The sequence below is a fragment of the Rhea pennata genome, chromosome 9 (genome assembly GCF_028389875.1).
Source record: "Rhea pennata isolate bPtePen1 chromosome 9, bPtePen1.pri, whole genome shotgun sequence".
In the NCBI taxonomy this organism is placed as follows: Eukaryota; Metazoa; Chordata; class Aves; order Rheiformes; family Rheidae; genus Rhea; species Rhea pennata.
Window position 1 is genome coordinate 27015634 of NC_084671.1, and position 23024 is coordinate 27038657.

Here is a 23024-nt window from a genome sequence, read left to right on the forward strand (position 1 = left end):
TAGAGATATAGTTCCTGACTATTAGTACTGAGTCTATGCAATATAATTCTTGTCAAACTAACCTAATGAAAACAAACCTTTAAGTCTCTGACATCATGTTAACATTTTATACCAGGATTTGGTAAACCTTAGTACTGCATGCTATTCCAATGTGAAAAATTAACTGAGCACTGGCACAGGTTGCCCAGAGAAGTTGTGCAGTCTCCTTCTCTGGAGATATTCAAAACCCACCTTGATGCAACCCTGTCTAACATGCCCTAGGTGACCCTGCTTGAGTAGGGAGATTGGACTAATGATCTCCAGAGGTCCCTTCCAACAAAAGAGGTCTTGCCTTTATTCTTGTGAGGGATTAATCTGGAAAATGGATAGACTGGATGGGTTTCTTCCCTGAACTAGAATAGCTTCAAGCAGGCAATCATCATTTAAGGACCACACTCTGTCACACAAAAGCAAACTTAGTCCAAAACAGATATAGGACTTGGAAGGAAGTATAAAAGTTTTGCCAACAATTTGTCTTAGATACACAGACTGGTAATATAGTGAATGCTGATAAGCACAAATAACTGAGGGTTCAACAACAGCAACAAGAAGGATTTGAGGACTCAAAGTATATCCTGAAGAGAGAGAACTGTTACATTCCACTTAGCTGAACATGACACCTATTGGTAGCTATCCCAGCCCTTACAAGCCTACACAGGGAGATGTGAGACTACAGGACTTTTCACCTCCCATAAAATACATAACCAGACGCTGAAAAGAGTCCCATTCAGGCTGACGAGAGTGCAGGTTTTGCACTGCCACTCATCAAGGAACAACTCCAAAAACACTGAGGGCTGTTTATCTTTCCAGACACTTCAATCAAGGATGGTTGCCTTTCTGAAGTACTCTCAACTCAAAAAAAAAAAAAAAAAAAAAAAATTAACCCACTAAGTTAACCCTAGCTTAAGAACAGTGATCACTAAGCGATGTTCTGTGGCCTGTGCAATACAAGAGGTCAGACTAGGTAATCGCAACAGTCTTTTCTAGTCTTAAACACACTGGGGAAAGCTGCATTTTTTTTTTTCTTGGTTAATGCCTCTGGCAGCCATTGCCATTCTGGTCTCCATTTCTGGACCTTGTCTGGCCTTTGCTTCCAGACCGCAGACTGACTTTGAGACTGAGGTGGGTCTCGGCTCACATACAACCCATTACCACACGTCTGCTCTGTAGCAATCTTGAAAGATACGGGGCTTTCGCACCATCTCAAAGGCTCACAAACTAAAAATCTCACAAAACAGAAAAAGGACCCTGACAGGCAGCTTACCCTACAGGCAGAGGAAAAGAAGTAAAAGACAACAAAATATCTCCCCAGCTGTGACATGCAAGAAACTGCTCCTCTATCACACCATACCGCTAAAGGGGAAGATCTTCCTTCTGCTCTCTTCCTCAGTTAGCTGTAGCTAGAGGTAAAATGGTATCTCTTTTAATTGTTTTCTTTCCCATGTCCAGTCACTCAGTGCAGGCTTTATTATTCAAATCATGTCCCAGTTTCAATGGCTAGTACACAATGCACATATCTGTATACGGTGTCAATACTTCTTTCTTTCTTTTTCAGGTTGTAAAAACCAAGCTCTCAAAAAATGTGATTGGGAAATACATTCTAGAATATTATTATATGGCCTGAGATGATTTGCACCATTCAACCCATAGCCTTAGTAACTAACTGTAACAGAAAATTCACTCCTGTGGTCTCCCTGCTGTGTGTCCATCTGTGAGAGCACCAGCTGTATGATCCCATCTTAGAAACCAGGTAAGTAAGTGGTCTCAGGCACATACTGCTACAAGCACTTCTGGTCAGCAGCCATGGCCTCAGTGAAAGTCATAACTCTGACTTCACTTTTCCCAGGATAGAAACTATTTTTTCTGGGAATATTTGGTACATCAGCCTTTGTAAGTGGAGACTCCTTCCTAGTTCCCCAGCATCCTCATGTTATCTACCTCCAACACCTTCTGCTCCAGACCTTTTTCCAGTCTTCCCATGGAAGAACAAAAAATGATACCATTTCTGAAAATAAAAACAAAACTTTATTAAACCCTGTGTGGCACCCACCCCTTTCACATTCACAACACTGCACAAGCCAAAGTATTTTTCCACAAGCAATACAATTTGCCAAGTTGTTTTTAGTTGGTGACTCCTTGACTAAGCTTTTCAACAATGAACAGCACTAACTCAGCCCTGCTTGCACACTCTGGGAGGAGAAGTCACATTTTAAAGCATTTACATTAAATGCTATGTGATGTCCTGCACCATCTTCACCAGGTTTAGGAGTTGGTCTCTGTTGAAAGAAATGCAGGTAGTTTAATATCCTGGCAATACAACAACTCACAAATACTGCTACAGATTTTAGTACAGCCCATTGTATCCAAAAGACACCTCTAAAAGGTGCAGATGAAAGCAAAGAAGAATTTAAAACATGCATACACATCTTATCCATACTAGACTGTCAGCTTGCTCTCCAGGTGATTTCAGTAAGTGATGCTGTATCCAGCAATGAACACAAAAGCCAGTGTCTCCTTATGGCCCTCATCTGTAACACAAAAATAAAATGTGATTCTTGCACTTGCAGCAAATACAGCACTGACTCTGTAAGTAGGTATAAGGCACTCTACCTTGGGGGGATCAAAAGGATCCAAGCAGTCTCAAAATCCAGGGACAAAGCTGTTTCCTTCATTACCTCCTGGTGGAAATACTGAATTTCATAATATTAAAGAGAGAGAAGTGCCAAATTGTCTGTGAAAGAAAACGCGAGAGCAGAAATTCCTGGTGTCAGAGAGCAGAGCCACTGCTGCAGCAGGCCAAGTACTGCCACTCCCGGTGGAAACAACCTGACCCAGGACTGTCTGCTGAGGTCTTGACTCTGCTCCAAATCAATGGTCCAGCCAACGCCAGGCTCAGGAGTAGTTTGTCTGTCAGCACAGATGCCCAGAACAGCACTGTCCTGAAGTCTGTGAAGGATATCGCAGCATCGTAAAACTGTCCACTACACACCATTCGCTTTGACTAGCAGCACCCCCATTTCCTAGCTGTCTGAGAGCAAGCCTAGGAAACCACCTCTGTCATAGTATTGTAAGTGAAGGTGCCTAAAGGCTCAGACTGAACTGGGAAAGCATAGTGGAAACAAGCAGAATGAAGAAGCACAGAGTAGCTTCATGTACACACAAAGGGTCCAGTTCTGCTACTTTATGTAGACGCAAGCGCAGAGAGCTACTAAAAGAGTGGTCTCACCCTCACCCTTGGCTCTGTATTCCTGGTCCTCCCCTGAAAGCTACTAATGCTCCTCCTGTCATGCACAGAGTCTGATCAGGAACTTGATCCAAGTGAAAAAAAATATATATATATATATTTTTTTTTTTTGAGAGGTTAGATTTCAGTTATATGAGTCCCCTGGTCTAGCTTGCTACGTGGTCACACAGGACCTCACCCTGGCACCCTGTGGAAAGAGAGGATGGTGTTGCCTTTTTCAGTAGCAGCATACACTTGGTTAGCTCAGAGAGAGCATGGAACCTTAGCTCCACGTATCTGCCCTCCCAGACTGCAAAGTGCACTGTACCCGTCCAAGGTTCAGAAATTGCTGCAATTGCTGCTTTTGGGACACCAAGGGTGATCATCTGGGGCCTGTTCTACAAAGATGTTTGGTTTCTGCCTTTATTCGCTCCACTAGGGCCTGAAAAATACAGGAGCAGCAGGCAGTCTGGGTAAGAGAACCTGCAAAGGCAGGTCATACACACCACTGGCTTGTCACCACCCAACAGCCAGCACCAAGACATTTGCATATTGTGCCTAGAGCAGTTCATTGGCAAAGTACAACTGGTTGATGCTGTAGTCAGACACAAACAATGATGAGCACAAGAAAGCACTAGGAAGAGTCCAGGAAATCGTAACATCCGATCATACGCACTCATAATGCAATAAACATTACCTTTACACATTCACAAAATGGCACCAGGCATCTACCGTTCACTACCTGCTCCAGATTCCCCCAGCACCCTGACCTCTACCCAGTGGCCTTAGATCTGCCTGCTCTCACTCGTTTGTGTGCCTTAAGCACCAAACACTACGGCACACATGCATCTTCCACACCCTTCCATGTGCCTCCACAACTTGCTGGACATCATTACACCCACTCTGGCCAGTTACTGTGCTTGGTGTATCTGCTGTCTTGCTCCACAGCAATGTGCTGGTAATACTCTGATGCTCACAGTCATACTCAAGTGAATCTAAACATTTAAATTGATTCTTGACAGATTTTCATAAAACTTTACCATGATGGGTCAGGATTTGCCTAGAGCAAGAATGTCTCTCTGCCATCTGCTCTTTACAGGAAAGGGAGAAGTCAGTGCCTGCCAAAAAAGATACCTTCCTGCTGCCAGTATCTAGCAAAACTGGCCCTCAAGCAGGCCCTGGCAACGGAACTAGAAACACTTTCTAAGCCATTGAACCCTCTCAGGATGCACTTCCCATGGGCTTTTCCTTATTTGGATTTGTTACTTCTGCAGAGATAAGACATCCTACATGTATACCTTTTATCTAGATTCATACCCAGTGAAAGAGGTGAAAGAGACTTACTCAGACAAAACATAAGACTAACTCCTGACTGTAAATGTGGAACAAAGCTATAGAACAAAACAAACAAACAAAAAGAAATCCAAAACAAAAAAGTAGTCACAAAACTCAGAGGCTCAGAAAGACTAGAGATGCTTACTGGCAAGAGTGAGAGGCAGGAAAGTTGGACTGGAGACCTATCTGTGCAATGGATGCTCTTTGCAGCATGGAAAAATCACAGACACTCCATGCCTAACCTTCTCCAAGTGACAAAAATCTTCAAATAATAAGCCCTCCATGTTTCAGCTGCCCAGCACAATTAGTGGTAAGTTTGCAGCTCTCAAAGACCAAGTAAGGATCACTCTTGTTCTCCTTCAGCAGGATTAAAGGACAAAAATGGTTTTCTAAATTTGCTTAGGACTAGAAAGAATTGCTATTATCCTTTTGAATGACCTCTTGTACACACAGGCGGATTAATTTTCCCTGGGGAAGCAGTTCTTAAAATAATTCCTTATTAACAATACTAAAACCACATTTTTTTTTGAAACAACTGAATAATTTGCTGATGGGAACAGTGGAAAAGGGAGGGTTGGTACAACAGCAACACAGGAGATCAAAGGAACCAGCCTACCGTCGTGATATACCGGGAATGGAATTCTGGAGCATCCTTCAGGAACGTCAGGCCAGGATGTGTTTCCACTACATCCTGCAAAGCAAGACCAAAATACAATGAAACAGACTTTCTTCTCCTTCTATTTAATGTTTAGAAGCTGTTGTGTTCACAAACCAATACTTTCTCTTATTTTTGAAACTGCATTTGCAGCATTAATAATAAACCATTTTTATTTATTTATTTATTTTTTAATCTATAAAGTGAACCTTGTAGAAGCGTAAGTAGAATACATTTTCCGGGCAATACGCACCTGTTGGCCATTTTGATTTACTTAAGGACAGAAAAACAAAGGAAGAGAGTTAGTGAGTGGATGAAAACTCATTATTACTGAATGAGACAAAAAAAATCAGTTGACCATGCAACTATCTCCTCTGCAAAACCCTTTTTTTCATTCACTAAAGATATTAATATTTGTTAGATCTAAGCATCAAAATAAGACTCTTTGAAAGACTGAGGAAGTTGCTCCTTATGCCCTCCACAACAACAAAAGCTCTTGTGAACCTCAGAACGTGTAGAGAGATTTCTCTTTCTCAAGATGAGTTTTTTGCAAGCCAAACACCATCTCAAAAGTCAAATCTGCCAAGAAATGCATGACCAAAGCTGTGGAGAAGCTGCTCAGATCCTGAATGAATCAGCCCAGATCCCAAATGAATCTGAATCTCTGTGTAATTGCTACATGGCTACCTGACTCCTCTGCTTTAAAAGAGGTGGTGTTCAAAACTTTGCCCTGTCTACAATGTAACAGGGCGAAGAGATAAAGCAGATACAGATACACCCTTAGGGGTTTAATACGACAAGATTTTGGCCAGTCTTATATGATGACTAACATGATAGTGTAATATCATGGTGCAACATGGCCAGTCTCTGACTAATTGAGAAACAAGATTATACATGCCTTTGCACCAGTAGCAAAGAAACAGAGCTGTTATCAGTCAGGAAAGGCAGTGTGCCCAGTGGAGAGGAGATGAAAAGGAGCATGAAAAATTTTACCCATCACAGTGCCCGTTTTGTTTGGGAGAGAAAAGCATCCAGCTCAGAGACAAAATCTTTCCCCAAAAAAGCATCTCCACAGAGGTTTTGCATAGTGCGTAACATGATGTGAGCAATCTAGAGATATGTGGAAATGCTCAAAAAAATGTATCAACAGATGATCAGAGGAGCAGAAGGCCTGATTTATGCAGAGACTATTAAAATAAATGCTAAATCCTTCCAGAGCCTGGCTAAATGGCCACAATTACAGAACAATACTTTTTTTTTTACATTTGCTTTATAAAGATACTACATGTGAATAAAACAAAAGGAAAGAAATGAAATAAAGATGAGTAGGTTTTCGTTCGAATATGAGGATAAATTCAGCAGCGAAACGTATATAGCAGGTGTAGCGGCATATAAAGCAACTGGAACTTCAGATTCTTTGCAAAGTTTTCTGTGGGTTATTGTATCTGTTAGTTTTGTTAGGCAAACTCAATAATAATTATATTTACAAATAACTTTTAATGACTTTCCTAATAATCTTTTATGTTGTGTTTGGATATCAATAGTACTATATATTTTTCCCAATAAGCATCTAGAGAAATGGAGTGAATTTCAGCCTGGTTATCAGGCACTGACAAATAAAAATCCTAAGAAGAGACAAGAAACTAAATAAAGTTTGACAGTCCTCAGTGACTCTAGCAGGATGTACATGTGGTTGGCACTTATGCAAAGTAGCTCACTTAAAATGCTTATTTCTATTTCATTCCAAAATAAGTTCTACCCACGTGCTTGCCAACCGAAGGTCTGCATGTCCTTGGTAAACATTTAAAGACATGAAAATATGAAAGTTACTGAGTGAACATTGCTCTCTCCTCTCGTCCATTCACTGCTGAGTGGCTGCAGATACCTGAAGCAGCGGGATGAAGTCCTCCTGCTCCAGATAGTCACAGCTAGGCTTTGCTAGAAGGTACGTGAATCTGGATGCGTCATCGTGACAATTACGCAGGACTCTGTAGAAGAGATGAGAAGTTAGTTCAGCTGCTTTTGTATCCCACAGAACAATCACAAACCATAACTAAAGTGCCTTATGTTATGGAAAAAACTTTACAACATGAATTATGCAGAGTTGACCTCAGAATACTAGCACCCATTTTCTCCTCCAACATCTTTCAGTACTACCCAGGTGTTTCTGTCCAGCAGGGTTTTGTTTTGTGTTAATATTGCTGCGGTAAACAAGGTGTTTCTCATTGCAAATTGCACTCATTTTGATTCTTTAAAGAGAAAATTAATCTAATGAGATGTGACAACAGACATGCTCTCCAATTTAATCTTTTGCTACATTTCAATATTTGAGGATAATGCCAAAATGCAGTGACAAAACTTTCAAGCAGGAAAAACCACTCCCCAAAAGGGCATCTCTTGCTGAGCCTGGCACAGCTCGTTGCCGTGCACAGGAAGTCATGGAGAACAGTCTAATGAAAAAATTAGCAGGGCTGAGTACTCAGAAGCATATAAAGCCATTCCTCAGGATGACAGTTTGCATCTCCGATCCTGATTCTTGTCTCTGCTCTCCTCTAAAGAAAACATGATCTTGGTCAGAGGTATCACAATTACTTAATTCACTAGGAATAGAAATACTCATAAAAATGAGAAAATCCTTGGTATCCACCAAAACACTACTAAACAGCTGTAACAGAAGCGAATGTGGATAGATCAAACAAGTTGTTCATACCGCATAAGGGAAGTAATAAACTACTCCAAAATTACGTAGTATTAACTGTGAAAAATGCAAATGCACTGTTCATTATTTACTTCTCACCCACACATAATACATGAACTCACCATATTGAAATACGCTACTAAAATGCCCCTAGTTGCCATTAATTCTGGCCTCTGTCTTTACCAACAGCAGAATATATGAAAAAGGTTTTAAAGTCTTTGTTTTTTTAGTAAATCTTTCAGGGGAAAGAAACAAGATTTGCTTGTCAGTCACTATTAGTTACATATTTTCCTCATAACACTACACACAAACACCCCAACAGATAAATTCTGAATCAGCCCCAGAATAGAGAGGTGCTAATCTCTAGCCTTTTATTATTATTTTAGATCAAGCACATTCAGATGAATCCAAGTGCGCATTTTAGCACCAAAATGAAGGATCTAGTTTTCAGAAGTATTCTTTATCCAGCAACTCTCACTGCCTTCAAATGAAATAGTAAGCACATAGCATTTTGAAAAGTCAGGTTGCTTAGTAAGATGCTTAAAAATAGATTTCAGTGATTAAAGAGTCTTGTTTTTAAATTATGGCTATGTTCATACAGTTACAGTTTAACTTTATGAGGAAACTGCTTTTATTTCTGACTATCACATTTCCAAAAAGAATTCTAGAACTGGCAGATGAGAGAAGGAAGGAGGAAAAAAAAAACTTCTAAAAGAGCAATTAAAGTAAAGAAAGCTTACAAAAATGGCTTGGAAATGCTGTGGTGGAAAGACGACAGAAGAAGGGAATGACCACAGTCTGCAAATATCTGAATGATGTGCAAGTCGGAGGGAGCGAAACTATGCTGTATCATACACGAGGGATTAATTAGGATTAATTGGAGGGACGTAAGGAAGGAAAAAAGTTGTCTGGGTCAGAAGAACTTACTGATCACAGTCACTTCTAACATTTTTGCAATTTTGCCAGGGTAACTAGAACTTTTTTGGACAATAGTATCACAGGAAATGCTTTGGAAACTCAAGGTTAGAGGCTATTTCAAGAATCTGAAGAGTGACCATTAAGTCAAAAAGTAGAAAAGTCTCTCTGGGTATGAGACGGAAACACTGTTCAGGTGTTTTACAGAGTAAAGTAAGGCTGAATCATCCTGGAGGGAACAAAGACTAAGCAAGAGAGTGGGTCTGTTCCATCTCACACCTCTGACTGAGCATCATGTATACACAGCTCTTGATTTCAAAAAGAAGCTTTGACAACAGTATGCAGAAGTGACAGTGAAACCCCACAATTGCATTATTTGGTGCTTGAGAAAGGTAGCAACAAAAACTATTAAAGCTCTCAGAGTTTGGCCCCCCTGTAAAGTTACCTGCCTTAGTGCTGCTTTATTTTACACTTCTTCCCATCCTAAAACATTATCAAATGCTCCCAAATCCACTCTTGAATGGTACTTACTTGATGCAGTAGCATAGCAATAAGGCCTCAGACAAACATCTCCAAACACCACTGAGGTCTGCCAGCTATTTCAAAATAGCTGACATGTTTCTAGAGAGTGGCTTAATGTATTTCATAGGGTAGCCAGACCAACATGTGTTATCACCTATGTAATCGATGCAAATTCTGTTGATGCAGCATGGAAACAGGCATTCAGGAAGTTATAGGGGAGAAAACTTAAGCTCATGAAGATTTTAAGCCTTTTGTTTTCTTTTAAAGAAGGAAAAATGATTTGAAAAGTCTAGTGGAAGAAAAAGAAAAGGAGACTTGTAGGGCAGGCTGGTCTTTTTCTAGAAGGAAAATTTTGCATTTTACTATACTCACTTTCTCCACATGGTTACAAATGAGTGTACAGATACACATCCTGTCCTTTCTCCTCCTGATGCGCTGAACATAGGTGCTTTCCAGTAGAGTGGGCAGCCACAGATCTGTAAAGAAACACAAGAACAAAGAGGAATACAAAAGCAGTCAGAAGAGCCTGCTTCTTTATAGACTGAATTCACCATCGAGACTTCCACACAGGGAAAATAAAACGATATAATAAGCAATTTATGCCCCTAAACTGTCTTAGGTTGGAAATTGCTTTCTCAAGCAACACTGCAAGAGAATCCATAGGTCACCTGCAAATTAGTGGGAGAGCTGGCCACAAAGAAGGTAACTGGCACAATCTGAAGCTGCAGAGGCACCTCAGGTTTCTGCTGTTTTATAAGCATAATTATGAAGGGACAGAAATATAAATATGTAATTGGTATTTGGTAAGAAACCCAAAAGAATCATTTTGCAAACCAGAGTAAGATGCAATGCACATCACATGTGACAAACAGCAATCTTCTCCCACAGACACTTCACTGGGCTTTTTTTGTTTACTATTTTCTTAATCTAAAAAAAAAAAAAATATTTAGAGCAAAAGCATATTGGTTCTTTTTTTCCACTAAAAATTAGAACAGCTGTAATTTATTAGCTTTAGTTTCAGTCCTTTCTCTCTCTCCAGAAAATGAAAAAACCAGACAGCAGTTACCTTAGCAATTTTCCCCATTTCACAGATGTTTGCTTTCTCATCTTCAAACTCTGTAAAGACTTCTTCAATCCTGGCAATGACCTCATCATGATTAGTGCAGACATTCGGAAGTCCTTTAGGGAAGTAGAAACGTGGAATGTTTATGGACAAAGAAGTGCTGCTGGTGGCTTTATTCACAGGCAGAGAAGTACACGGGCTAACAACCGAGTTCAAAGGGACCGAGGATGAAGTTCCAGGTTTCTTCTCTGGTTTATTTTGAACCTGAAAATAAAAGGAGTTAAATAAATACTTTTCCAAAGCATGGCATATAGAACAGAGGAAAACAAATTTTTCCTCATCACCTAGAACACAAGTTAAAACCCATCAACAATTATGTTATAATATGGAGATAAAAAAACATATGTCTTAAGTGACAAGTTTAAAAATTACTGCAGTGTCAAACACTGCAAATTTAGAATATGCCACATATAAGACTGCTTTTATGTAGTTTCTGTGCTTTTTATGTAGATAGCCACATAACATTACACTATTTCATTACAGGAGCATACATACGACAATTCCAGCAATACCCTAGAATGAGGACAATGTTTGGTATTTCTTACATTTGTCATGAGTTGTCATCCTGGCCCATGAAGAGCACAGCATCAAAATCTGCTCATTAATTATTTCGCCTTAAAATTAGAATACCTGTACACATAAATGCCTTGCCTTGTATACGAGAAAAACCGACTTTTATGACACCAACATTTTCCACCTCCAGGGAGTATCATTCTGTTTGCCAGAGGAAGAATCACCTCACAGAGAAATTAAGAAAAGATTTGTGTGACACTTCTAAATTTCAGGAAACCTGTGATTCTGCACCCAACTTGAGAGATCTAGGACCTGATTGTGCTAGAGATCCAAAAGTGCTGGCAATGCCATTTCTATTAGCAATTATGACCAGCCAACAGTGCTAAAAATCATTGGGCACCAACATGACACAGTACACACAGTTGGTGGAAGGCACAAAAGGTCCATTTACAGCTCCAGTTGGGAAAGAATCCTTTTTGCAGGCTCTGCACCTACAGGTTTCCCTGGATCAGTACGTGCATCACCTGCTGAAGACTTGAGAGAAAACTGGGAACAGAAGCTAGACCCTCTGTGTGCGTGTCCAAAGACCATCTTTTCTCCCTCACTGCCTCATCACTCCTCTCCTGTCTATAGGAAAGATGTAATGTTGATATGGTAACCCATTAGATCACCTTTTTATCAGACTTTGAGTCTTTTAATTTTGTCCACGAATGCTTTTGATGCGAAAAGCTCGGAGGCTATTTGCATTTCTTATATACATATGAGATCCTAAAATATCTGGTTATCTGGTTATGAAAAAGGTTATCTGAAAAATAACCTTTTTCAGATATGGAAAGGACTATTTTTTTAGACTTTAAAAAACAGTTACAGTGTAAGCAGCAGCAGACATGCATGCAGAATGCCCAGGAACAGAGATTTCTCTCTTTCCCCATGCATACACACTTCTCTCAGGAAAAGGCAACTGGCTTGCCTACTGCACAATGATTCAGTTGCAAGAGCTCTTATTAATGTAATAACATAAGCAATAAGAGGCTAGTAAGGAAACAATCAATAAATACAGCTGCAATTTTAGGTTTGTTATATTTATTCCTAATATTTCAAAACAAATTTGTTTTAGGATGAAATGGTCAAGTCTAAGTCCACTAAATACACAAGAATATACATGACAAACCAATCAAACTCTTTGCCTTATTATTTTCCAGAAACTTGGAGCTTTTTTCTTAACACATGTTGAATACATGAACTTGCTGTTGGTTTGCTTTCAGAAAGGCAAAGAAGTGAGAATTATGAAAGCTTTCCTGAGCCCTGTTTTCTCTGCAGTTTAAAATAGCTTATATTATGTTCTTTAGAGACCTGCAGAACAAGAGACAGAGGGGTTTTCTACTTGATTTGCTCCTCTTTCTTTACAGAGGAACTGAACTGCTGCTGACTCTGGGGCTGGTACTGACACTGGAGTTGAAGGTGAGAGGATTAGGTCCCACGCTCTCGCCACACAGCACATCAGGGAAATCTGGGATGACCGAGAGGTGAACTACTAGGAACACTGAAGATAACAGCACGGCTGGGGTGCTGGGGCAGGCAGGTCTGGCCCTGAAGAGGGGACCTTGTATGACGCTGCAGGTAGAGGACCCGGGATTATCATAGGGGTAGGGGAGAAGTTGGTCACCAAATAGGGCCTTGGCTTGCAAATCAAGGTAGTGATTTGGTTTTGAGGAGGACTCACACACATCACTTGTTCTGCCTCTGCAATCCTCCCATCCCCTCTGCCCTGCCCAGCTAGTGAGTTTTCCAGCCATGACCAAACTCTAACAGTTTGACTCCCAGGACTCCAGCAGAGAGGAAATCCCCGCTGGAGGCTTACAGCATTACACGTTCGTACAAACAATACCAAGCTGAAACAGGCGCCGAGGCGCCAAATTCAGCCACTTCGGGCCTCTAATACTGATGCTTGTTTTGAAGATCCAGTGCTTAGAAATGATTTTATTGCTCATGCATCTCTTCAATGCACACATGTACTCCTAGCTTCCAGGACTGTGAGGAAGAGCTAGGAAAAAAAATAATTCAGCAAAAAGATCAAAAAAAAAAAAAAAAATCCAATGATACAAGAAAAATATGTATTTTTTTTAAAAGGACGTTAACTCTTTTTAGCATATGAATTGACAGATGCCCCAGCTCCCTTACAATACCACAAGAGAATAATATAATCATTCAGACATGGAGGGTAAAGAGACATCCCCAAAGTACACCACCACAGCACAGTGCTTTTCATCCCCTTCTGCACATCACACATACCGACACGGCACAGGACCTGAACTAAACATCCTGCAACATAGCTCAGCTCCTTTCCCCCAGAGCGAGGCCTAGCCTCCAGCTTCTGAAAAACAGGGCAATTGGTTTCCCCCAGGTATTGCCAGAGTCAGCAAGGTTTGACCTCAGCTCACATGAAGCAGAAGTCAGTAATCTCCTGATCCACAACCACAACACAAAGCAGAAGTTAGACATCTACAGCGTAAATACAGGGAATGCTGCTAAGCCTCAAAGAAGTAAGAAAGCAATTTAGACACAGGTTTGCTGCTGCTTCCTTCTCAGGAAGGCTGAGCCACCAACTCCTGCTCAGTCTATGGCAAAGGAGGTGGAGGCAGAGCTCATGGGTGGCTTTTTTCCGGAAGGTCCTACTGCAAGAATAGAAAGAACATTTTCTAAACTTTGTCTTATTCTTCTCATTTAAGAAATGAGCCGCTTACGATGACATGAAGACAAAGAGCAGAAACTATTTTATGAGGGTACTGTTCCCTAGAATTATCTTTCCAGGTAATTTTAAATTTGTATTATTTTGAGAAGATCCTTCCAGGAAAGGGTAACGAGATGGCAGCCACTGTGAAGGCAGCAGGGAGTTTGTTAAAACTGTGAAACCACTTGTGAAAAACAAAGAAGTGATATGAGGGGAAATTCTTTGGTAATTCCTTGGCGGGGGGGGGACATGACACTGTTTCTTATTGAAAGAAGTTAACCTTAAACATTGTTTGCTTTGTGGAACACATTTTTTCCAACAGGGATGTGCACTGCTAGAAAGGACAGTTCAGGGAGTAAACTACAACCCCTATAATAAATCTTTTAGCTTTTCTACCAATAGCTAACAGACCAACCTTTTTGTTTTTCTTCCAGAAAAGGAAAGTGAGATTAAAAAAATATATATTTTTAAATACTGCTCTATGGCATGGTTTAAATTACCTTAGCTAAAATCTATTCAGCGTATCTCCTTTTGCCAGTCATACAGCTTATTTATGGACAGACTAAAATAGTGACATCTGCATTATGAATAAACCAGACAGAACTACAGCCTCCTCATAGCTACACAAATAAAGCATGGAGATTAAAACCTGCCATCCAGGGTCATTTCTGAGGGACCCTGCTGGCTGCCTCGAGAGAGCCAGCTCCAGCAGGAGACTCCTGGGAAGAAAGCAGTATCGTATCAGAGGAGTTCAAATACTTTGTATTCCTTCCCCTAGCCCCAATCTCTAGAGTCCTAGAGGATAAATTTACCAGTTTCTTTTTCTCTTCCAAATAAAATTATCTAATTCTCCCTTTCCAGGGTAAAGTAACTCAGTCCAGTTTCTAGCAGCCCGCAGGGCTTCTTTTGCCTTGTCCTTGTCTACTTGAGGTCTGATAAGTGGACAGAGGCTCAAGGATCACTAGTTCTCCTGAGCTAGTTTGCATCAATAGCCTAAAAGGTTCCCTTCCTTTCCTTTCCTGAAGCTCTTTGTCCATCGTTACACCTCTCTGCTGCTCCTTATCGAACTCTAAGCAGAGTGGGATGAGCAGAGGTTCACGCACATGGCCCCCCCGGCAGTACAAAGAAGAGAGGTTATCAGAAAACGGATTTCTAGATAGAAATGCTTCTATTGTAAGTTGTGAACTCACCAGCAGATTCCTGCATCTGGAATACTGTGACCAGTTTTGTGCCCTCAGTTCAAGAGGGATAGGGAGAAACTGGAGAGGGATCTACAGGGGGCAACTCAGAGAGCCAGAGGCCAAGGAGCGTGTGGCTCACAGGAGAGGTTGTGGGCTCGGGGCTCATTTAGCCCGGCAAAGACGAGGCTAAGGGGTAGGCTAATCATAGCTGACAACTATTCGAAGTGCAGTTAAGAGATGATGGAGCCAAACTCTTCTCTGTAGTGGTTCACGATGTAAAAGGGGCAACAGCCACAAACTGCAGCTTGAGAGGGTTAGTTTGGACACTGGGAGGAAGTTAAGTGAGGGTAATGCAGCACTGGAAGAGGTCACTGGAAAGGGACAGGGGCAATCCCATCCTTGGAGGAGGTTTCAAGACTCAGCTAGACAAAGCCAGAGCTAATGTGACCTAATGTTAGAGATAGTCTTCCTTGAAGCGGGAGGTTGGATTAGAGACCTCCAGAGGTCCCTTCTGACCAATACCACTATGGAAGGCTCCTTGATCCTTCTACAAAGAGGATCTCGCGCGAAAGATGAGCGCGAGAACTTAAATTTATAACCAGTATCTCTTTTCAGAGCTATGAAACACTTTCTAGCCCCCTTACAGTTAACCTCTGTGTGTTCCACAGACTACTTATCATTTGTTTCTCTCCCCTATCACCACCTCATTACCACTCCTGCTAGCACTTTCTTCTGTACTTACCAAGTCCAATTAACTTTACTTCAAGGTAAAGATGTAACTCTACGAGACACAAAAATTAACAGCTCGCTGCTGCCAGGCAAGAGAATCCCCTCCTTGTCCTCCACTCCCAAACACACGCTTACGTAGGGCCAGCTCTGGAGCTTGCCAGCCCCTCTCTGAACTGATTTAACCCACTTGGACAGGCAGAAAACCGAGCTCCGATATACAGGATGATATTCCAGTGAGTTAAGCCAGCTCATGGAAAGGTCCGTTGGGACCCAGTGAGAGAGGGCATGGCCACGTGGTGAGGAAGGAGCAAGAGGGAACAAATGACGGAAGAAAGAGAAAAGGCAGCAAGACCTCCTCTTTTTAGCAGCAACGTGACATTGGAACTGCAGCCCCAAAGCAGTTATTCCCAACACATGTTTAGCAGCGGAAGTCACTGTTCCTACCTCAGGTCAGACAAAGGCTTGCATACCAAAGGCTTGTCGTTTTTTTCCAACTTTTTCATTTGGTTTTCGGTTGGTCTACTAAGAGATCTTTTCCCTTGCTACAAACCATGCTCTGATTACGTCCTTAGGTGATCATAGCTAAAACACAACTAATCCAATGCTGGATACTGAACGTCCTTAGCTGTGCTGCATGGTTCTTGTTAATCTTGTCTAAATTGCTCACAGTCCCCACCCAAGCTATTACTACACATCATTACTTCATGCAGTTTGCCTCAAGGGAGCGAAAAGACACGATCCAGAGGTTAACCTTATACATCTACTTTAACCTGTCACCAGAAATCATGAAAACAAAACGTTCTCCGGACTACAATATACTCTGGAGCTATTTTAATAGTTGCTTCTTAGGAAACAGCTGCACCACTGATAATTTCAGCTTTTAAACTTCCATACTAGGTCACTGATTATTTGAATACAGGCAAGCTCAAGACAGGAAGATTTCAGCATGTTGTGACCCCTGCAAACCTGAGACGGCTAAAAGTGCATTTGGTGTCCCAGCACAGCTTAGTCCAGTCTTTTGCCAGTTGTCCCAGACAGTGGGCACAGCAGCTGGGATGCACCAAGAAATACCGCCTTGGTACAATTTTCATTTCTTTGGCCACATCTTCAGAGTGTCTAGCAAACAACACAGAGAAGCACCTTGTGATGGTAAAACCCTTGCCAAAGCCAAGTTGCTTGTCTATGCACAAATTCATATAGCAGAGAGAATGACCAAGTCAATACAGCACAACACTGCGGTCATTCTACATGCAACATGAGACGTTCAGAGCAATCAAAGAAGAAACATACATTCAATGAGCTTTTCCTCACAAAAAAGCAGCAAAGATTTAATAGTCTTCAACTATGTCTCCCTATTAAATCACTGCCCTTGCTGTTAAGCCTTTTTCCTTGTTTACAAAGACATTTTAACTCTGCACTCTAAGCCTGGAAGGTTTATTTTTAAACCTGCTGGTATCTAGCTGGCAAATAACTTTCTGCAAATAGAAACGCCTAGAGGGGACACAGTTTGATTCTCCGATCCAATAAAAAAATTACGAAGTAATAGAAAAAGAAAAAGAAACACCAAGCGTTCAAAGTGTTCAAACCTGGGCCTGCTGGAATGACTTCAGCCTCTTCTTGAATCGAGACGGAAGAACAAAATCACAGCCCTTTGCAAGGAAAGCTAGCTCCCCTCCTAAGTCTGGGTCCCTCCGCAGAGAACTCTCCTTGATCATCATCCTGGTGAGCTCCTAAGCAGATGTTTCCCTTTCCAGAAGAGACACGGGGACTCTGTGGGAGACCACGTCAAACCCAGTAGGTTGCTTCTTGGTTTTGATTTTTACAGGCAAAAACCAGAAAATGGCTTCATGTAGAAACATGCTATGTCTTCTCTCTCCTCACAAGGAGAGCATCTAAAGATTGTATCTCATTCCTGAGACCAGACCTCCTTTTTCTAAACTGATATTCAAGGTATCTTTCAGTACCACCAAGGTCTTCTGCCTTCTTGTAACACTTTAATTGAGAAATATGATCTACAACAGAATCTATTTCCCTGCTGGCTACATGACAGACGATCTGTCCTTGGCTTGTAATAGGCCAGGGGTAATATGGGAAAGGAAGCACCCACCACCACTACCAAGAGTGCTAAAATTAGACATGCTGCAGAAGTGGCTAAATATACCATCTTCCCCAATAGTTCTTACTTTATGTGCTTCAGTGCTGAAACCTGAGGTGCAACCTTGCATCAGTTGGGCCTCAGCTAGAGCTAACCCACATGCTCTCAGCCAAGTCCTGTGTGCGTATGATATTGGTGGCTTGAGGTGCCTGCTTCTGAGGTGACGAAGCACAAGAGTAGCATTAGTTCCATTCTAGACCAAAGGCTATAATTTTCAGAAAACCTCCGTTCTTCCTTCTTGCTTGGAAAAAGGAAAACATCTAGTTTCTTTTAACACATGAGCACTTAAGGATGACCTGGTATAATAAACTCAGGCATTCCGAATCAGTTCTTAATCAAATGGTTTCATAAGGACACCAAAACACGTCATCTTTTTTATTCACTTTTCCCATAACTCTCAGAAGACCCAGACTGCTCCAAAAGCCAAATGCAAAGCAACTCCCAGTAGATAATAGTTCATTCTTTCTCTACACAGATTTCAAACTCTTGCTCAGACTTCATCCAGGCTGAACAGGACAGCAAGGCTGAACTCTAAGCCTAACAATAGCTTATGTCCAGTTCTTACTCTGTAAGATGATCAAGCACCTAATCCCACGGTCTGCTTTCCCTGCTTGACTGTAGAAGTGCTATCTACTTTGCCAGCTTACTTTCTGAGCCTAGTAACATAGAGCTGGTTCCCAGCCCGCAGGCTTGCTGTTATTAAAACACTCCATTGGAAACTCTATTGAAAAGGTCTCACTGAGCCTTGCCAAAAGAAAGCTTGTACAGGACCAAAAAGGCTGTGAAACTCCCTGGACTATGGATGGACATAAAAACGGCCTCTCCAAAAGGATGCTCTGATCATCATAGATTTGCACAACACTTTCTTAAACAGTCCTCAAATGGAACAGCTTAGTGCAGAGGCAGACCACCAACCCGCTGAGATTATCAGTGAACGTATACTAGCATTGCCTCAGCAATTCAAGTGAAGTCAGGATGCGAATTTAACACTTCAGTGGCAACATATCATTTGTAGTAAAAGAATCTGAAAAGTAAAGCTAAAGCTGTCATCTATGAATATTTGTGCGTCTCAGAACACTTGTGCTGAAAGGAGTGACAAGATGGCCTCTGAGCATCAGCAGAACACTGTCAACTAGAAGCTGCAGTTGTGCCATTTGGCATTCAGTTCTGAGGGCATAAAACCATAATGTGAAAACACAAGAACAGCCTTGGAGGTCTTGTCTTGGAAGACTGAGAATGTGTATCTGTCTAGACCAGTATCTCATTTTCAACAGTGGTTACAAGCCAGAGCCCAGGGAAGAGGAAGAACAGGGCAAACTTAGATGATACTTCCTCCGAGTACTATTCCAGCCTCCAAACATTTCAGCTGATGGGGTTTTCAAAGTTTGATGTGGTTTATCAATTTACTGACTTCTCAGTTTGTCCAGTCTCCTTTTGCAGGAGGGCATGCTTTTTGCATCCAGAGCTCCCTACGGCAAGGAGTTCCACGCGTCAGCTACCCTGCGCAGGAAGAACAGCCTCCCTTCGTTTATCCTGAACCTGGTGCCTTGAGTGTCATTTGGTGGCCCCAAGCTCTTACGTCAGAAGAGCGGGAGAATAATCAGTCCCTCTTCACCCCTCGCTATGATACTGATGATTTTGCGAGCTTCTATCATACCTTTCCAAAACTTTTCCAAGGTGACAAGCACCAGTTTACTTTGTGAACCCTTGTATGGAAGACATTATGTGGTTTTGTTCACCCTTACTGTGCTACTCGGGATCTTTTCCAGCTCCAATATACTCTTTTACAATGAGGGGATGAAAACTGAATGCAGTATTCAAACATGTTAGCAGATGAACTCTTCGGCAGTTAAACAGCGTACCTGTTAAAGGAGAAGAGCCTTGTTTCTGTCAAAGATCCCCAGATGACATTCACAGCAGGAATTTTTAGTTTGTAAGTCTGTAGTGAAAACTGCAAGATGATTGTCTTTCCTGTTGTTTCTAAGTCATCAAGCCAGAGTAAAAATCTGTGCTGTGGGACACAGTTCTTTAGGAAAGGACATGTGAACAAGAGGGCAGCATAGTTTAGGTCCCTTTAGATTATTATTTATTACAATTTCACCTGTGGCAGGTGTACTTACTCCACCTTCCTGTGATCTCCCACCCTTCATACAGACTGTAGGGCAAATGTGGTCCAAAGAACCTCTCACACCTACAGCTGTATCAAGACCTGCTGTGCTAGTCTTTGAAAAATGCACGCATGAAAGAGAAATACTAACCTGGCAGCCACCAGCTACTTCTTAACAGAAATGTATTTTTCTTTCAAAAATCCACAATTTAAGTAGTCACAAAAGATTCTGTGAGCTTCTTTTTTGCACCAATAACCTGGAAAAAAGTAAGTGATCTGGAGGCTGGGCTTGCTACATCTGAATTCCAAGTTTTTGCAATATGGCAGTTTCCAAGCATGTTACTTGTGATCCTCAAAGCACACAAGGAGGAGATGGATAAAGACAGAAATATCCAGTACTATGAAAAATTGGCAGCGAAAGAACCTTGTATCAACAATTTCAGAGTCAACTGGACAAAATCTGCAGCATAAAAATCTTGTATCAACTGAACAAACCACAGTCATTTAGAAATTATTCTTTGCTACAAGTGACCCAGTTTAAAGCGTGAAGGTGAGAGATGTCAAATCTAAAGAGGTATCAGATTGCCTTCTTTGGCCATCAAAATGTAGAAAGAATCTCACCTGCACCTAATGCAGGAGGCTTAGTCCAGCTAAGATTTGAATGATTTATCACAGGACTTAGCTGTACCCCAAAGTCTGGCTGCAACAATTCAATGCACTCTGCACAGCTGCAAAGGGCATCAGCTCCAACTGTTTCCAAAACATACTAAACTCTTCCAGCAACAGCATGACTTTGTTTTTTTTAGAGTCAATGAGGCTGAAAAACTCAACGTGTATCAGTAGGCTTTGTTCTACCGTTAGATCTTTACTTTAAAATAAATCAACTTCATGCAAGCAGAGTCTGTGTGTCTCCTCCGATTACAGAGGAAGCCCATGGGCCAGGAACATCCACCTAAGTGTTCAGTACTAGTTCTTTCAATTCTTTAATTAATCTAATTTCATTCTTTCCTGTCATCCCTTATCCTGAAAGACTTTTCAAGATTCCTTTATTGTTTTCATTTATTTTAATAACTACTATTAAACAAAAGTTTTTTTTAAAAAATCAGGGTTTAGAAAGTATGAATAATTTATATCTGAAAAGAATATAGATAGATATGCAGCTTAATTGCTAGACATTATCAACACCTGATCAAAACAATTTTAAGTTTATGAAAACTTCACTTTCCAGAGATGCTTTTTATTATATTTTGAATGCATTTTCTCAAAATGCAATTATTTCAGGTCAAAGTTTAAGCCACTGCATTGCTACAGAAGACACTTGTTCTAGTTAATTGCCTCATATAAATTCCTTCAGAAGCATAACGCTAAAGGTGCACAATGAAGCGCTCAGAGTTACGAAGCAGCGCTACAAAGGGGCAGAACTACACAGCAGCCAAGTCAACTTTATACGACTATGAAACAGTCTTTATTCCCACTCAGAGCTATCTCCAGGCCCAGTCAGGCTTGGGTGGATACTATCTAGAGCCAGCCTGGAGGAAACACCAGGTAGCAGGGCCCCGCCTCGGGATGCCTAAATCAGGGCTCTACCACTAGAGGTGAGATGTAGTTAGACACGATGGTCTGGGACCATTTATCAACCCAGTGGCACTATAAGGGAAAGCCCTGTTCCATCACCCTCTCCTCTCACATCCATAGTCCCTCTCAGACTGCTGAGAGCGAGCGCTGTACCACCCATTTGACCCAATGTGAACAATTCCAGTTACTCATCTGGCAGAAAAAATAACACCGAAAATTTCTGTCTCATACACAAGCGTCAGAGAAGATCCAAAACCATGCAATAGGAAGTGGAGGCATAGGGAAGAAAGAAATGGGAAGCAGGACTGCTTCTTCTGGCTCACTACACCATGAGTAATGTTCTGAGAAAAGACACCCAACAGAGGAAGCACATAAAGGAGGCCTCTTTTTGCATCAAACCCTGGTCTCTGCTGCCCAAATTATTCACAAACTTCATCCAAGAGCTCTTAAAATAAAACGTAAGAGCAGGACTTGGAACAGAACCCTGCACTGTTCAAACTTAATTCTGAAATCAGAATCAATAGGTTTCTTACAGACTTTGCTAGGGTACTCTCACTGGAGTACAGAGTAAAGACAAAATTGCAAGCGTTAAGTAAGTAAATTTTAAATACTTTTGTCAAATTAGTCTCTGCATCCTCTGCAGGAAGTAAAGCAAGGATAGGGAAAGATTAAGGGCAAAAACACGCACCACTAACTTTTCAGAGGACTTTGCACAAGACAGTTATTTTACTCAAAGCACACATCTTTTAAACTTCCAAAAAACCCCAGCACTCAGCAATTTTGGAAACCAGATCAGAGAATCCCAACTTGTGCACCCAGACATTAGAGAAAGCATAGCTAGTGTCTACTCTGGGTTTCCATCTCCAGCAAATTTCAGCTAATATTGTCCCTCGCACCCCTGGACACCAAGGGATGGCATGGTCACAAAAGATGGAGGACATGAAGGGTCCTGGCTTTACCCTCTGGGTACAGCCCTCTGCTTTACACTCGGAGGACAAGGTAAGAGGCACCTTCTCAGATCAAGGAATTGCAAGAGCAGAGTGAAAGCTCAGAGATTAGTTGGTGGTGCCCAACCCTTCTTCATCACCTTAGGGAACTTCACATTTGCAGTCTCAGACACTGCCAGAAAGACCTCAACCTTGAAAACATGTTCACTTTTTCCAGTAATATCAGTTAAGTCTTAAAAACAAAGAACAAAACAAAAACCTCACCTTGTACTACAAATCTTGCTCACTCTACTTGTTTATTATTTCCAGAAAATACATTCTTTTCTAACCTTGCTTTCACAGACAGTTAAGTTGTTTTCACGGAAACATTTATTTTAAAAACATATTAAAAAAAAAAAAAAGTCAGCTTAAGACAGGCACATAGAACAGGAAATTTTAAACCAAATAGTTGGAGGTTTAGAGATAAGCAACGGAAAACTGGATCTCAGAATGGGAAATGTTGGACAGTCTGAAAGTATGCAATGCTTCCTGGCCTGCCTCAAAGAAGCGTGATGCACTCATTATGTGCTCTGTAAA

The 23024-nt window shown here is 41.3% G+C and overlaps 1 protein-coding gene and 1 long non-coding RNA gene across 3 annotated transcripts in view; both read right to left on the reverse strand.

Annotated features, from left to right (window-relative positions):
• Positions 1–23024, reverse strand: part of PPP2R3A (protein phosphatase 2 regulatory subunit B''alpha) — a 62886-nt gene that overhangs the window by 23785 nt on the left and 16077 nt on the right. For both annotated transcript variants that reach the window (XM_062583171.1, XM_062583170.1), the window contains exons 4-7: positions 10454–10714; positions 9760–9863; positions 7138–7240; positions 5214–5288 (exon numbers count right to left, since the gene is read on the reverse strand). In XM_062583171.1, coding sequence (XP_062439155.1) covers positions 5214–5288; positions 7138–7240; positions 9760–9863; positions 10454–10714 — 543 coding nt within the window. The remainder of the gene's footprint in view (positions 1–5213; positions 5289–7137; positions 7241–9759; positions 9864–10453; positions 10715–23024) is intronic.
• On the reverse strand, positions 2088–2973 carry LOC134144332 (uncharacterized). Its single transcript, XR_009959329.1, has 3 exons — positions 2650–2973; positions 2462–2567; positions 2088–2315 (listed from the first exon to the last, which is right to left on the reverse strand). It is a non-coding gene; the product is annotated as an uncharacterized LOC134144332 (long non-coding RNA).